Source organism: the organism of the source record quoted next, unplaced genomic scaffold (assembly GCF_019419815.1).
Source record: "Pyrus x bretschneideri cultivar Hongxiangsu unplaced genomic scaffold, Pyrus_bretschneideri_v1 Contig1, whole genome shotgun sequence".
Classification (NCBI taxonomy): domain Eukaryota; kingdom Viridiplantae; phylum Streptophyta; class Magnoliopsida; order Rosales; family Rosaceae; genus Pyrus; species Pyrus x bretschneideri.
Genome location: NW_025999390.1, coordinates 305,830 through 321,516, shown reverse-complemented (window position 1 = coordinate 321,516; position 15,687 = coordinate 305,830). Strand labels below are relative to the sequence as shown.

At 38.7% G+C, this 15,687-nt stretch overlaps 4 protein-coding genes and 1 non-coding gene across 6 annotated transcripts; 2 read left to right on the top strand and 3 right to left on the bottom strand.

Moving 5' to 3' along the window:
* The first annotated feature begins 25 nt into the window (after positions 1–25).
* On the top strand, positions 26–1,788 carry LOC108865680 (probable cinnamyl alcohol dehydrogenase 6). The gene is made up of 3 exons (XM_048574657.1): positions 26–111; positions 730–1,003; positions 1,108–1,788. Exons 1-3 carry the CDS (start codon positions 26–28, stop codon positions 1,270–1,272), a joined length of 525 nt encoding a protein of 174 aa, XP_048430614.1. The 3' UTR covers positions 1,273–1,788.
* A 2,229-nt stretch (positions 1,789–4,017) lies between these two features.
* On the top strand, positions 4,018–4,858 carry LOC103927481. Its single transcript, XR_007255659.1, has 2 exons — positions 4,018–4,446; positions 4,593–4,858. It is a non-coding gene; the product is annotated as an uncharacterized LOC103927481 (transcript).
* A 35-nt stretch (positions 4,859–4,893) lies between these two features.
* Positions 4,894–6,499, bottom strand: LOC125473866 (expansin-A11-like). The gene is made up of 3 exons (XM_048577232.1): positions 6,311–6,499; positions 5,811–6,132; positions 4,894–5,514 (listed from the first exon to the last, which is right to left on the bottom strand). The coding sequence occupies exons 1-3, from the start codon at positions 6,447–6,449 to the stop codon at positions 5,205–5,207; spliced, it is 771 nt and encodes a 256-aa protein (XP_048433189.1). The 5' UTR covers positions 6,450–6,499; the 3' UTR covers positions 4,894–5,204.
* Positions 6,500–9,281: 2,782 nt separating this feature from the next.
* LOC103927432 (ribonuclease P protein subunit p25-like protein) lies at positions 9,282–12,337 on the bottom strand. Of its 2 annotated transcripts, none has more exons than XM_009336355.2 (9): positions 12,176–12,337; positions 11,772–11,904; positions 11,308–11,388; positions 11,120–11,208; positions 10,916–10,990; positions 10,447–10,508; positions 10,283–10,345; positions 9,794–9,982; positions 9,282–9,639 (listed from the first exon to the last, which is right to left on the bottom strand). In XM_009336355.2, exons 2-9 carry the CDS (start codon positions 11,892–11,894, stop codon positions 9,560–9,562), a joined length of 762 nt encoding a protein of 253 aa, XP_009334630.2. In that variant the 5' UTR covers positions 11,895–11,904; positions 12,176–12,337; the 3' UTR covers positions 9,282–9,559. The 2 variants fall into 2 exon arrangements, with proteins under 2 accessions (XP_009334630.2, XP_048433194.1); XM_048577237.1 differs by having other exon boundaries at positions 11,772–11,936; positions 12,176–12,328.
* Positions 12,338–13,098: 761 nt separating this feature from the next.
* LOC103927440 lies at positions 13,099–14,755 on the bottom strand. The gene is made up of 4 exons (XM_009336367.3): positions 14,406–14,755; positions 14,018–14,120; positions 13,527–13,688; positions 13,099–13,436 (listed from the first exon to the last, which is right to left on the bottom strand). Exons 1-4 carry the CDS (start codon positions 14,675–14,677, stop codon positions 13,296–13,298), a joined length of 678 nt encoding a protein of 225 aa, XP_009334642.2. The 5' UTR covers positions 14,678–14,755; the 3' UTR covers positions 13,099–13,295.
* Between the last annotated feature and the right edge of the window lie 932 nt (positions 14,756–15,687).

Here is a 15,687-nt window from a genome sequence, read left to right as displayed (position 1 = left end):
TGAGACTGATCTGAATTAATAAAACATGGGACGTTCTCTCTCTAGGTTAATTATAATTGAGCTTGAAAGCCTTACACGTAGAGAGCGAGCAAAACGTGTGAGGAGTATCTGGCGTGTGACCAGAGCCACAAACCACTGGTGCTATAAGCCTATAAATGCCGACTGGGTGTCGACCACATCTCTCTCTGTCTCTCTCTCTCTCTCTCTCTCTCTCTCTCTCTATCTGTGCACATATATACACGCCAACTTTATCCATATCTTCCTTCTTTTTAAACCGCTTCGACTCTCCTGCGATTTTAGAGAGAGAACAAGTTAGCGGCCCCGTTAAACATCTTCCGTAGATTGATCATATGTACATATTATGTATTTACATGATCATGTGATTAGGAAAACCCTACGAACCACTTTGAGTCAGGTCAACTAGTCAAGTGTGATAGAACTCACATGTGAATAATTTTATCACATGTGATCTTTTAACTTCACTTGCGCAAACTATCTTGAATACTAAAATGATCTTTAAACTTAATTCGCAATAATAGAAAATATAGCTCAAACCTAAACCTTTACCTTATTTTGTTCAGCGTGCTTAATTATTTGGTCTCTAGCGTTGCCAGCTCAGCAGAGCAAATTAAATATGTTTAACTATAACGCATTGATAAATTAACATAGATAAAAAGAGTTGGTGATGTGATTAACAATTAAGTAATGTGAACATGTATTGCAATGAAGGTACGTTGTACACATACTAGAGAACCTGCCGTTAGATGCAGCAGCACCGCTATTGTATGCGGAGGTGACGGTGTTCACCCCCATGAAAGACCACAACCTACACAAACCAACGGGGAAGAAGATCGGGGTGGTTGGGCTCAAGGGTCTGGGACACGTGGCGGTGAAGTTTGGGAAAGCCTTTGGTCACCACGTAACTGTCATCAGCACCTCTCCGGCCAAAGAACATTTGGGTGCCGACGACTTCCTCGTCAGCACTGATCCTCAACAATTGCAGGTTTTATTCCAATTTGTGTTGTTATTCTCTATTTTACTTTTAGAAAAAATTAATTCAGGATTAATTAAAGTTAATGACGATGATGATGACGACGACGACTGCAGAAGGGGAAGAGGGCACTCGACTTCATATTGAACACGGTGTCTGCTAAGCACTCGCTTGGGCCCATCTTAGAACTGCTCAAAGTGAATGGAACTATGGTGGTTGTGGGTGCACCGGACCAGCCATTTGAATTGCCTTCATTTCCTCTTATATTTGGCAAGTATTAAAAAAATACGATGAATTAATTTCTAATTTTTGTAGAAAACAACGAACCTATGCATGCAATGGCGTTGTAATTGATGGATTGACGTGCATGTAGTACAGGGAAGAGAGCAGTGAAGGGGAGCATGATAGGAGGAATAAATGAGATAAAGGAGATGATGGATTTATGTGGGAAGCATAAGATTACATGCGACATTAAGCTTACAATGCCGGACAAAATCAACGAGGCGTTGGACTGCGTTGCAAAGAATGACTTTAGGTACCGATTTGTCATTGACATTGCTGCTGACCCTAATGCTAATGCTCAAATATCTCCAAATTTTAGAGCTTCCGAGTGCTGGGGTCTACTCAGACGATTGCTTTCGATTGTGCTCTTTCGTATACTTAATAATTTGGGTTTTATTATCCTAGTCACTAAAGCAATAAAAGTGTGTGCTGAAATAAATTTATTTTATATAAGCCAAGTCAATAAGTATGTGTCATGGATATGGGATTTAATCCATATTAAAGGTAAGTTTATGTTTGTTTGGACCTGATTTTACACTATCGGTACGAGTATTCAAGGCCGTTGAGTGAGTATAGCTCTCAATTGTCGGATGGAAAAGTGGAGATAATTTTGTTATTGTTAAAGGATAATATTATGGTTTTTATCATAATAATTATTTTTTAATATGAATTATCTTCAAATTTTCTTATATGGGATAAATAGGATGCAAGTTATATCTCCAACTTGGAAGCGCGTATGCAGTTCAATTTGATTTGGGATTCTCGACATTTAGACGTATGCTTGGAGTCGGTTAACCATGCATGAAGGTTATCTTTTGGTTAATGGTGATATATGATGATCACAAAAAGATAATGGTGCGGCATATTCCGAGTTGGGATGATTATTAGCACATAAATTTATGCTAATAATTAGCATATTCTTCAGGGGCAAGCACGACATGGGCTAAAGTGTTTAAATTTTGGCGATGCATGCACTTGGACACAAACATGGGCCTAACATTGCATGGTTCCTCAGGATGCTATAGAAAGAGTTTCATGTGCATGCAAATTGGTCTGATTCCATCAAATCCAATAGCCAATGAGGATGGGTCACTGTTAAACGGCTAAATGAGATGGTTATCAAGAGTTTTTATTTGTATGAAGTGCTTATCTTCGAGAGATTCAAATTGTGGCCAGCTACGGATGCTCCGCGAGAAACACATATAGAACCACGTACTCATCCTTATAAATACAAGACATTGTGCAATTTGGATAAACAACACTGTAAAGGCAACCGGCGAACATCTTCAATTTGGATAAACAGCACTGTTGCCATAGAATCAGCCGACCGCGAAGCATCTTCAGTTTGGATAAACAACACTGCGTCAAGGTCAACTGGTTATCTATCCAAGTCTCGATCGATAAGGATTTTCGAATCCTTATTGGCAGAGGTCATCTCATTAGTCTTCTTGGCGAAGTGAGGTGTTACCAGGTTACTACATTCGGCACCCTGAGAGCCGAATTTGATATTGAACTTCGCAGAACTAGCAACCTTGTCTTTAGGATCTAGAACCCGAAGGCCGAGACGTGTTCCTTCCTCGGCCACAGTCGCAAGATCAAGAAGTTAGCAACACGCTTAACGCAACATCAACAAATTTTACTCCTCAGCCGAGCTCAGCCGACGAGTTGGCGCGCCCCGCATACAATTGAAGGACGTAGTTAGCTCATTAGTTACTCGGCCTGCGCACCACGTAGGCTTTGTAATTTTTAGGGTCAACAGTGTTATTTGAATTAGTCACGGTTGGGTCAAAGACTCATTGTGCTATTGTTAAATTGCCGCGTACATGTAGGAGTAATTCCTCGGCCCTTCTTCTTGTATTTCTTTCATGACTTACACATTTAATTCAGAACAAGTGACTATTCTTTTATTTTGTTGGCCGGCATAACGTTTTGCACTACAGCTTGTTTCTCGATATAGTAAGAGACTTGCAGTTCTTAAGAACATTTAACCTTTTATTCGTCTATATTCGACTTACCAATCCCCACTACTTTATGTATAAAATAAAAATGACAAAGAAATACGTTAATAAGTAAACAGGACAAAATATTTCGTTTTAGTATATTTTAACTATTACAAAAATGAAAGTAACTTGCCACAGGAGGCATACTCCCCTCGTGTCATGTGACATAACGAGAGTGACGAAAATGAAGGGCGTATGCAATGCAAATTTTTACATTTAAGATTGTCTGTAATTAAGAATGGCGCTAAAGATGGCTCAGTTGAGCTTCCATGTAGAAAATGTGCGGAGCTCGCAGGTCCATACTTATGCAAAACGGAGAAATTCTTTATTGCAAAGGCCCATCCGAGTACAAAACTAATGCTTATCTTTTGAGCCATCAAATGCGTGTTGCTTCATTAAGTCGCGCGTGTAGTACTAAATTATCCATTTGATCGTGCTTATCAAATGCGTGTTGCTTGAACATTTCTTCATGGCAACATTATTGCGATATTCAGTAACATTTTTGTGAACGATCCTTACCTATTAGTGTTGTCCTTTTATGGCACAACGACACAAAATCTTCAAATAAAACACGTAAATTATAGCAACTAATCAAATCGTTATTGGACAATTTTCACACCAACCATTACATTTTAATAATTATATAAAAAAGTTTTTAGTACGATATTCGTTGACGAGATAGATGAATAAATACATATAAGAGAACAAAATGTATTTATATGAATAAGTTCATATTTCACACATTAGTGTAGATAATATCGTTTGTATATGTGTGTGTATATATATATAATTTAGCTTGAAAGCCTTACACGTAGAGAGAGAGCAAAACGTGTGAGGGACTCTGACATGTGACCAAAGCCACAAAGCTAGTCGGTGCTGTAAGCCTATAACTGCCAACTGGGTGTCGTCCCCATCTCTCTCTCTCTCTCTCTCTCTCTCTCTCTCTCTCTGCGTATCTATATGCGAACTTTCTCCATATCTTCTTTCTTTTTAAGCCGCTTCGACTCTCCTGCGATTTTAAAGAGAGAACAAGTAAGCAGCTTCATTTAACCTGCATCTTCCATCGATCGAAATATATATTTATATATTGTTTTATTTTGATGATCATGTCTAAGATGAGGAAAATGAGGAAAACCCTACGAACCAAGTTGAGATCTGCGTTCTTCAAGCCAAGTGAGTTCCGATTTCTATATTTCTGTGCATGCTAATTTCCTTAACTTATGATTGCTAGTTGATTATTTCACATTTCAAAAAAATTACTATGTTGTTTTTGAAGAATCAATAGATATTGCTTTAATTGATTGGTAATTTAATTTCAGGAAGAGAAAAAGACAATGTCGGCGGCAATGGCTTCTCCAGCAAGTCAAGCGTGAACGAAGAATACATGGAAGTTTTCAGAACAAAGTCGTACGTAGAAATGTGGGATAGGGTTCACGAACAGCTGCTGAGCACTAGTGCTAAGCTTCAATCTTAAAAGTGGTCATGTGCATTAAGCTTCAATCTTAAGTACATTTTAGACCAAAATCATGCAGTTTAATAACCAATGCTAATGAAGTACAACATGAATTATAGGGCATTATGATTTCGAAGAAGATTGAAATATTACACTAGCAATTCATATGTCAAGAACATAAGATTATTATTATTATTATTATTTCTTTTGTAGTAAAAAGGCAAATATTTCTACACGTTTGAAGCTGCATCTTCACGGCGCTTCTTATTCAAACGGTACAAACAGATGTTGTTTTGGGATCTAGCCCTATACTTAATTTCTGGGCATCAGAAATGACAACATATAACCACTTAATTTGATAAACCCAAAAAATGTGGCGGGCTGCCTCTTGAAAAATAATATAAGCACGCCTCTGCCGTTAATTAACCCAGAACCGTAAAAGCAGCCACTTGAATTAATTAAACCACCACCAGCTTAATTATGAGAACTGTACGTTGCTGGTGAACGTTTGGCCAAATCCCCAGTTGGCGGGAGCAATGTCGTTAAACAGTTGAGTTTCGCCGTCGGTTGTGGTTACTCTGAACGACAGAGATTGGCCGTTGAGGTAGGCGTTGGACTGCCAGTTTGCTCCCCAATTCATGGACATTGCCATCCAACCAGTTTGGGATCCTTTAATGTAAGCAGACTTGATAGATCCAGCTCCTCCAACATTGGTGATCAGCACAAGCTCAAAGTAGTTCCTCCCATTTATTGTGAATCTCACACCGCCTTTCTTCTTGCATGGTACCCTGCACATGATCCAATTCCCATAAATATATTACACTACACAAAGGGTTCAATACAGAAATTCTTTGTGCACAGACGATGAACGCGTTGAGGTTGCTGAAAATCTACGTGTCGACACGTTGATTGGTTTTGTCATAGATATTATATTGGTATGGTTTATAACATGTCGATACATAATGTAAGTTACAATGATATCAACACATTATCGATAACATATCAACTTCGGATCAGAAATTAATTATCTAAATTCAAACTAATTCAAGGTTTAAAGTTCAGTTTTCGGACTAATTAAAGTTACCTTTGGAACAGGACCGGGATGATGCCACCGCGGTAAATTCCGATCTTTTCCCAGGCAGGCTGAGCCATATCGAAGTGCTGAAGGGGTGGGTTGCACCATCCTCCATTGTCGTTTGGAAGATCAAAATTGGGAGGACAAAAGTTTGTTGCAGTAATTGTCACGGACCTTCCTTTTATGCACCATCTAGAATCTGTGTTGTAGTCGCATATGATCTTATAGCATTGTCCACATGAAGCGCCGTCGTTAAACAGGGCGGTACTTAAAGCCGCTGTCCTAGTCCCGTACCTGGTGGAATACAGGTTGCCATATCCACAAGCTCCCCCTGCAGTGCACAAAACCCCGTAACACGTTAGAATTAGGATAGGTCAAGAGTTCGGTTGATCATAACAAAAAGTTAGTGAAAGAAGCAATTTCTGCATACTTTTTCTTGCATACAATTGTTTGTTTCGGCATTTGGAATGAATATCAAACGACAGAAATAAACAAAGCTACGTACGTACCCATAGTTCCAGAGGCATCACTGCCTCCATAGAATGTGGCATGACCTTTAGTCCAGCCAGATGCTGTGAATGCAGTAACATATGTCGAGAGATTGTATACTCCCAGAAAGATTGCTAATGGAAAAAAGAGCTTCGCCATCGTTGATTAGAGAGAGAGATCGAGGAGAGAGAGATGGGAATTGGTACGTATTTGGGAGTGCATTTACACTAATCGGGCATTTTAAAGTATAAATAAGAGAACAGATCGACTCAGTGATGCATTGCCCCATGCAAGCACCTCACATGGGAACTCTGCAGCCGGATCGAACGCGTATGATTAATTTGGTGTGTTAATTAAATAATGAATTGAATAATCTCTCTCTCTCTCTCTCTCTCTCTCTCTCTCTCTCTCTCTCTCTCTCTCTGCAAAGTCTGACTTGTTCAGTCAATTATTATTCCCACGTTCACTGTTTCTCTCTCTCCCACCTCCACTTCACATGCTCTTGGCCAACAGAAGAGCCCAAAATGCAGAAATCCAATTGTTCCTTTGATTAAGGGTTTCCTTCTTCAAAATTGCAGGTTGTTGCTATTTGAAGATAAAATGTGCAAATATTTAATGTGTTTTTGAATGGTTGGAATTTATATATGTCAGGGTCGTATTACTTCACATGCTACTTCCTTGAGGCTTGACCTTATATTATACATACATTGGCATCATTTTTCTTTCTTCATGTGCATTACACATGACCCCCTTTGCACATATGCAGCTAGAAGCGGACATTCCGGACACATTGTATGGCAAGGCTGGACAATGCATTTTCCTTTTCTACACGAAACCATCGACTATATCCTCCATTTAATGAGAATTTACTCACTACGCTCAAATTTCTCTATCTCAACTTCCTTCTTCAATCCCTCATGCGCGATTATCGTTAAGATTCGCTCACCAAGCAATAAAGGCAAATGTGTTGTAAAAAATAACTTATTAACTCTCTTTGTTTTCTTTTCTTTTTTTCGTATTTGGCCTATCCAAAATAAAATTTCTGAACCCGTCAGTACAAATGGAATCACTTTATTTTTTTTATAGAGAAAACAAATGAATGTGTAATTTTGGAAAATAATTTTTGGTATGATTATATTTTAGTAATATGTTCATGACAGTTGCCATGTGATGTAGCACCGTCAAGCATTTGTGACAGAGAGAGTCCATCGACTTGTCATATAGTTTATTAAGCACCGCTACGCTAGCGAGATCTAGAGAGGGCTCTCCCATACAATATCGTTTAATAAGAATTTGACAATCATATGAAGTCGTAAACAATAAGAGTTTTTATCATTCTTTTAGACGATAAGGGTGAAGTCCCCAAAAACAAATAAAAACCCAGAGAAGGAAAAATCATAAAATTTTGTGGCGCAAATTCAGGAGTTTGTACGGAAAGCAAAGAACGTTGTATACATTAATAAATAATAAATCAAGGATGGTGCTATTCATACAACTTCTATTAATTTTTATTCTTTGTTCTTCTTCAACTATTTCAATCCAACGTTCGGAAATTAAGAGACGTGTATGGATGGGAGTTGAAAGGTCAGAAAGTCGTTTGAGTGAAATGATGGTTAGGAGTTATTAAGTTGGTGCTTAAATGATTGAAGGTCAACTGCTCAATTCTTGCACATGATAATACATTTCACAATTCAGTGTTTGAACTTATCAACTCTATAATTCTATATTCACGCTAGACGCTCTAGTGGTACAATTTTCGTACTTTAAATCATATCAATAGTAAATCAAAAGGATATATGGTTGTTTTCGAGCGCAACCGTGAGGCGGACGACGCGGGCTATTCTGCGACCTCTTTGGTGGAGGAAGCGGCCTCAATGAACAACACCGCCTCCTTCAAATCTACGGAGTAGATAAAGCCCATATTTCAGAATCAAACATGTAATTGAGGAGGAAACGAAATCCCTAGAAGTTAGAACAAATGTGAGACAGAGATTTTGAAGCTTACGCTGCAAAGTGGAAGCTGAATCGGAATGGAAAGAGGGTTGAGGTTGGGGTTGGGACTAGGATTCGTCGTCCTTCATCTGCACGTCTTGAGTACTCATCGTCCTTCTTCTTCAAAAACACCCACCAACTAGAATTTTTGCAGCAGCTGCTTTTCTTGGTTGCAGGCAGCAGTGCCAGTGTTACTCTTCTTGTACGGGTTTTCTTTCTCTTCAAGTCATATTTCAGTCTTCAATTGAGAGGAACCAAAATATTCACCAACATCAAATTTAAGAAATAAAATAGGGAAAATAAAAAAGCATACAAGCACTTGTATTGCTTTTTAGAAAACAATTCTTAACCGAATTAAACTCCATATTTTTTTTATGCTACTCTGTTATTAAGAGAGGCAAAATGTGGCTTTATCATTGTGACGAAAAACAATTATGTGTATGCACCCTAGTGCAGGTTCGATTTTAACCGATTTCCCTCTTCATAGCAACTAACAATTTAACCTACTTATGCTATTGTTTGCCAAAAGAAAATTACTAAGATAGGAATATCAGACTAAGTCACACATGTCAACAATAGGTCCATAACTAAGCACCAAACTCAACAAAAAGATTATATGTAAATGAAATGTGAATAACCCGTCATCCACTTTTGATTCTGTAGGTGCTTGAAACAATTTTGTCTTCTCCATATTACCGTATCTCTAGAGTCATTAATTTTATATGAAGAACTTCTTAACTCAATCACTTGTTGTCGTTGTTACTCTTCAATTTTCAGTTGAGGTCTATCGTGTGGAGGCACTCGAATTAAAATCCCTGAAAGTGCTGCTTGGATACCCTGGTAACCATACCGGCACCCAACAAATTTTCGCAGTTAAAAAATAGTCATCTTAAAAGAAGCACAAAAGTACATGATGCCGCTCTCGCAAAACCCAAAAATGAAGGAGATGGGGAGGGGAGACGACTCCTCTGTTGACACCAAAAATTTTGGCAACAAAAATAAAAGAATACGCTTATCAATCCAGATGGAAAATTACAACTGTTCAAACATCTCACCTAATCTACACGACAAAACAGAGGGATTCCCTCATGGAACTCTAAACTAAATCTACAGGGATCATACCTTACAGTTAATAATAAGTCTGCCATACCAGGGGTAATAATAAACGACATAGGAAAACGGAAACTTGTAAACATAGATATTTGATAAGATAAGGCGCCCATTATTAGACACTGGCCATTTTTTGTATGATGTTCCAACGACGCTCATATCGCACCTCAAGCAGCTGCCTGGATCGGCCCATTTGACCTATAGCCACGTCCCCTTCCACGATATCCTCCCCTCCCACGGCCACGACCTGCACACCAATATTGTATTGAGAAGCAATGTGTAAACAATTTCAGTTGGCTACATCACAGCTGCCTATGCAAATCAATCAAGCAAAAGAATCCGGGAACCCACACACTACTCTCGTATGGCTATATGCAAGGGGAAAAAGGAGATTTACATACCGCGGCCACCTTGAGCAGGTGCTTCTTCATAGTATCCTCCATCTTGCTGAGCATCAAACTGGGGACCATTGTACCCTCCTCTTCCACGGCCTCGCACACCACGTCCTCTCCCACGGCCCCTACCCCTAAAGTTACCCTGACTGCGGTCGTAGCCTCCATCGTCATATTCAGTTGAGACAAAGCCATTCCCTGCAATTATTAACATATTAATTATTACCTTGTCAAAACAATTTAACCATTAAAACACTTCAATAGCCTGTTTGAAATCCAAAACCAGTTCCTATTCAGGCTATAATACTGTACACCAATCACGTCACAAAAAACCATCACAACATTCTTGAGTCACAATTACTCAAACATTTTACAACGTATCTGTATACGGGACACAGGTTGAAATTGGCAAAGGAAACAATTATAGTGCCAGCAGAATTAATAGGAGAATTTATAGAAAAAGGTACGTAAAAGTGTAGAAACATTCTAACAGGCTACCTCTAAACCTTCCCCTTCCTCTGCCACGTCCACGGCCACGGCCACGACCATTTGGTGTGCCCTCTGCAGAAAACAGAAATGTTCAAGAAAATGTACAGTAATACAATGGGGGGAAAAGGAAGACAATTGCTAATTAAATGAACGTGGTAGTAAAATGGTAGTACCTCCTTCATAATCAATCTCTGTTGATGCCTTCACAAGCTCAGCAGGTAAAGGTGGCTGATACCTGATGGTAGCAGTGGTTCACAAATGTTAAAATACCTCTTAACAAAAGGAAAAGGACCAACAGGACATAATTAGAAAAAAGAATTTCATATCCTACATGAAAGCAAGAAACCATACAGTGATAATTTGTTAGCCTATTTTGTAAATAGAAGTTCTCACACAAGCTCAAACTATACAACAGATCTTAATGTGTGAATCAGCAATCCATAATGTTAATAACCAATGTAAACTGAGTATACTTATAGTAGCTACACGATTTATAAATAACAAGATTTATACTAGAACCTCCAATCTTTTGAGTAATATGGTTCCATATAGCCCGTTATTGTCAGGTAGTGATTCTACTTGCGACACAACTCTACAACCTCGGGTTCTATTGCAAATAAGAAAAAGGTAACTAGTACTCACCCGATGGAGGATTGATTTATTTCCTTCTTAGACAGTGTTATCACAATCATCGACACATGCCTTGTTGTCTCCAAACTGTGACAAAAACAGGACAACACGAGGTATAAAATCACCAATAAGAGACAAGGCCAAAAAAAAAGTACCCCTCCTCATGAGGTACTGCAACGAATCAGAGTTGTTCAAAAAAGGTTTAACTAGTCTTACGTATCAAGGCCTTCCTCAAGGGGTTCGTAGATATCAGTTATGTCTGTAGATCCAATTGTCGTGTTCTGGTGAAGACCAACAATTCTTCTCTGAAGCAACAGTAAAAAAAATATATCATCAGCCTAATCCACCAACTGAAACAAACATCTCAAAACCAACATTGAATGATTCGGAACAAGAGATATAACCTTGATTAACTCCACAATCGTTACAGTCTTGTTGATGGCTCTTCCCATAGCCTTGAACACAATTTCGTCCGATCCTTTTTCCTGAAGGGATGCAACACAAACGGATAAAGGAAAATCTAAGGTATTGTATCATTTATTAGAGGACTAACATAACCTAAATCAAATCCTAAGTCCTTCAGAAAAGCAAACCCGATTAACATAACGTAAATTAAATCCAAAATCCTAATTCAATCTTTAATAATTCGGTCACTAAGCAATCTCAACTTGCACAAGCATTATATATTACCAAACAATTGCATATGTATAGAAAATCAACAGCAGCAGAGAAATACACAAGGTTTGAATTTGTTTCATCATAATCCACAACACAATTTCATTCTATTCAATTTTTTTTCAATTCGATACATCCGAATGCGGAAATTAAACAGAAAAAATAGCAACAAACAAAAAGAGGAGAGAGAGACCTGAAGCAGGGTCAAGGCGTAGGTGATGTAGTTGCGCATCCTGCCCTGACTGGTAATCCTAATCTCGTTCTCATCGATTGGCGTCTCCACTCTCGGCTTCTCCACTCTCTGGTACCGATCCATCTCTTCCGCCCTAATTTTTTTTCAAAACACAAAATTAACCACCTCCAAAATACAAAAACCAAAAAATGAATAAAATTAAGCCATCACGCTATACAAATTCCAGGACAAACAAAACAAAACCAGGTCCCAAAAGCACAGCTCTAACACAAACAACAAAATCAAAAAAATTATCGGGAAAAAAGTTTTTCTCGGAAACCAAACTAGGCGGAACATCCAAAATCGAGAGGAGAGAGAAGGAAATGGAGGGTGGGATCTGGATGGAGAGAGGAAAGGGAACGTACCGGTGGTGGTGGTGGTGGTTCAAAAAAGGATAAGTAAGCGCTCCACACAAAAAAGAGCCCTCTTCTACGGCTTCGTTTTTCTTTTACGCCCTAATTCACACGGTGAGGATCTCTTGGCTTATATACTCCTCACGAAACTACCCTAACCACCACCTTTACTTCCTCCCCCGTCTCTGTCTCCAATCAGTTACTACTTCCCCTCCCAAAATCCACAATTTGGGCCGTCTGACTACTTATTGAAATCCTGGGCCCGAGACAGCCCCTAGGGCTAACTAGAGGCTGGCCGGCCCATACGATACTGGGCCTCTTACTCTTGCAATTTCAATGAATAAAAACACGGTCGACAATGCTGTGCTCTGCCCTTTGAACTTTTAATTTGGTTTTAAACTCTTTCGTATTATCATTTAGTTTACGGTTCAGTGGTATTCCTCGACTTATAAGTGAGAGTCTTAAGTTTGAATTCTTGCCAAAGGCGATGTTGAACTACATTGCGAGTCCATGGTGAAGCTTAGTCCATTCCACCATCTTAATGTAGATAATATCGTATGTTAAAAATAAAAAAAATTAAAAAAAAACAACCTCTTTCATATGTCCAATTCGTGAGGGCCAACCAAGTGAATGCCTCTGTGAATTTTCTCCGCCCCCAAAATGGTGGACTACCATGTCAAATCCACCAACTGGTCCCTTTTCAAAAAAAAAAAATAATAATAATAAGAATAGAAAAAAACCAAGTGAACACCAAATGCCGCAAGACCTTTTTTTTTTTTTTTTTTTTTTTTTTTTGCCTTCAAATGCCTCAACCAATTGGTTACGTGCTTTTGTCAAAGTTAATTGAAAAAAATAAAAAAAAAATTAATAATTAAAATAAAAATAAAAAAACCCCTCCGAAGCAAGGTAAATTGCAAATACTATGTCACAAGAGGTGCAAAAGTCTTGAGCAGAGTGGATCCATTTTTCACAACGGTTACAAATCATTAATTCCATGACAACAATTCACAAATAAATATATACACTGGAACCAGCTTTGTAGAGTTTATTCTTCAACCAACCAAGCACTGAAGCACATCAAGCATATAGCTCAATCAATCCTTCACAAGAAGAAGCGCATATTTTCTTGGCTCTATGGCACCCCGTTACCGACAACTAATGGATCGATGACTTTTTTCCACCCATTAAGATCTAAAGTGGATCCAGAATCTGGCAGTACAAATCCATTGACAAAGAAAGTAGGCGTTCCATACACCCCTCTTGAAGTGCTATACTGCAGGATGAAAGACATTCGACATGAAAAAAATGATTATACGAGAAATTTGAAGCACATGTGTAACAAAGAAATGATATACTACGGTACCTTGAATGAAACCCTTGTTTTGAGGTCCATTTTCCGGTCATTGAAGCCGGATTCAAGGGCGCTATGATAGGAGTTCCCAATCACTTGTGTGGCAGAGTTCACTATATCATTTACAACAGCAGCCCTGGAAATGTTGCTAGTTTGAGCATTGTAATACCTCTCCTGTTTAATTTTTTGAAACAAGTTCAGATCAAAAGAAACTTCAATGCCAACAACACACAGATATCTCGGCTAACAAACTACAGGCAGCAACCAACTCTTTGTATAAAAAAGAAGGAAAATAATAGCTTTCATCTGAGAAATATGAGCCCGAAATCCAGCGAATCAGCCTAGCAGCTGAGTAATGGATCGAATAAGTGAATTCCCGAGAGCAAGTCAAGAAATTGAATCTATATAATGCAGATTGCTGATAGACCAGTAGTATCAAATGAAAAAGTAACCAGAGCATCAGCATCAGCACCCAAAATAAAAACTAGTCAAGTGATCTTAACCTGATTCTTGAAGAACCACTCCAACAACGGGAATGTGGCAGATTTTTTCAGCTGATTTACGATGTGCAGAGCCCGAGAACTAACGAAAGCACTGTCGTGGTAACTGCAGTTTCAGAAACACTATTTTTTGAGTAATTTCATACTCAGTCAGGGTAAAGGTCGCCTCAAAGTCTGAATTTTGCAAAATTAAGCCTGGTTTATTTGTCAGTTTAATTTTCTTTAATTTAATCACTTTGAGTGATTGTTCCTCATCCATAATCTTCTGACTTCAAATTCACAACATGCAATCGATTTCTCAAATACTACGGTGGAATTCCTGCTTATCCAATTTCTGGCAGACATATAGGCAGAGAGAGAGGGGGGGACAGAGAGGAATCTGTTTACTTACGGTAAGGGTAACAGGTGAATCACCACCGAGACGCGAGGGGCGTAGTACTCGACGGCTTGTTTGAGGGGCGCCCAGGAGTCCCTGCTGTCTGGGCAGACCGGGTCGAAAAAGGCTTCGATCAGAATCGAATCCAAGTCAACTCGGTGATGTCCGTACCAAAACCCATCGTATTTCGAAGGTGGCAAGCTCTGCGCGCATCCGTTCAAAACAAGAACGAACAACAACGTTAAACCTGTTTCGAGTTTAAGGATTCTGTGCTTTGCTTCCGCCATTTTTTTTTTTTCCTCCTTTGCCTCTCTCCCTTTCTTCGAGTGGAGTTGGGTAAATCACCTGAACCGCACCAAGACAAAAACTACATATATAGCCGCCTGTGGCGTATGTATTTTCCATGGATTTTGGAAGGAAAAAAAAAAAGAGATTAAAAGGGAAAGTGTTGAAAAGTCTGATGCCTGATGGCAATGAATGTCCACACAGTATGTTAGCAAAAGTCTTCAGCATGGGCAAAAATTTTCAATGTCCATGCAAAGTGAAAGTTGAATGTGAAATTGTATAGTCAGACGAAGTGTCATAAAATTCAAGATGCATTAACTGCATCAGTTTGGAGTTGCTCTATAAATAGAGCACTCCGCATGTTTTAAATCACCTGAACCGCACCAAGACAAAAACTACATATATAGCCGCCTGTGGCGTATGTATTTTCCATGGATTTTGGAAGGAAAAAAAAAAAAGAGATTAAAAGGGAAAAAACCAATTTGTATCTTCCCCGGCTTTCGGCTAAATTGGTTGGTAAAACATCCCAATTGATTTGGTTAAAATTTGGGCCTCCTACCAGAATCAGGCAGCCCAATTGTCTACACAATAATGTCAAGGAAATATATTAGACGGCCCAAGTGTCTACACGCTTAATCATTTTTTGGGGAAGTTATTTGCCCCACTCCCTTCTATTTTTCCCAACGTTTGTTTATTTCTCACATTTAGTTAATAAATTAAAATAGAATTATGAGGCACAAATAAAGAAGAGTGAGCAGAGGAATCATATGCTGAAATTTTTTTTTCTCCGTTCAAAAATGTGATACTGTAACTTTAATTTTTAGGAAGGAGAAATCAAATTGGAGTTCAAAAAGCGGTCATACTTCTTGAGCCAATTAGCCTAATCTACATCAACATATGTTTGTACGTCGTTGCTCATACTAACCGAACCAAAATTTTGGTTGAACGATCATATTAGAATTGTCGAGAAAAAAAAAATAAGAAACATATAATAATTTGCAATTATAGGATT

Bases quoted from the DNA above. Each gene is read 5' to 3' on its own strand.
- LOC108865680 (XM_048574657.1), top strand. From the start codon at position 26: ATGGGACGTTCTCTCTCTAGGTTAATTATAATTGAGCTTGAAAGCCTT. The intron at 112-729 runs GCGTGTGACCAG...ATTGCAATGAAG, and splicing joins AAACGTGTGAGGAGTATCTG to GTACGTTGTACACATACTAG. The intron at 1,004-1,107 runs GTTTTATTCCAA...CGACGACTGCAG, and splicing joins CTGATCCTCAACAATTGCAG to AAGGGGAAGAGGGCACTCGA.
- LOC125473866 (XM_048577232.1), bottom strand. From the start codon at position 6,449: ATGGCGAAGCTCTTTTTTCCATTAGCAATCTTTCTGGGAGTATACAAT. The intron at 6,133-6,310 runs GTACGTACGTAG...TGTGCACTGCAG, and splicing joins TGATGCCTCTGGAACTATGG to GGGGAGCTTGTGGATATGGC. The intron at 5,515-5,810 runs GTAACTTTAATT...GATCATGTGCAG, and splicing joins ATCCCGGTCCTGTTCCAAAG to GGTACCATGCAAGAAGAAAG.
- LOC103927432 (XM_009336355.2), bottom strand. From the start codon at position 11,894: ATGGATCGGTACCAGAGAGTGGAGAAGCCGAGAGTGGAGACGCCAATC. The intron at 11,389-11,771 runs GTCTCTCTCTCC...GCATCCCTTCAG, and splicing joins ACGCCTTGACCCTGCTTCAG to GAAAAAGGATCGGACGAAAT. The intron at 10,509-10,915 runs GTGAGTACTAGT...TGCTACCATCAG, and splicing joins ATAAATCAATCCTCCATCGG to GTATCAGCCACCTTTACCTG.
- LOC103927440 (XM_009336367.3), bottom strand. From the start codon at position 14,677: ATGGCGGAAGCAAAGCACAGAATCCTTAAACTCGAAACAGGTTTAACG. The intron at 14,121-14,405 runs GTAAGTAAACAG...CTGAAACTGCAG, and splicing joins ATTCACCTGTTACCCTTACC to TTACCACGACAGTGCTTTCG. The intron at 13,689-14,017 runs GTTAAGATCACT...AAAATTAAACAG, and splicing joins AGTGGTTCTTCAAGAATCAG to GAGAGGTATTACAATGCTCA.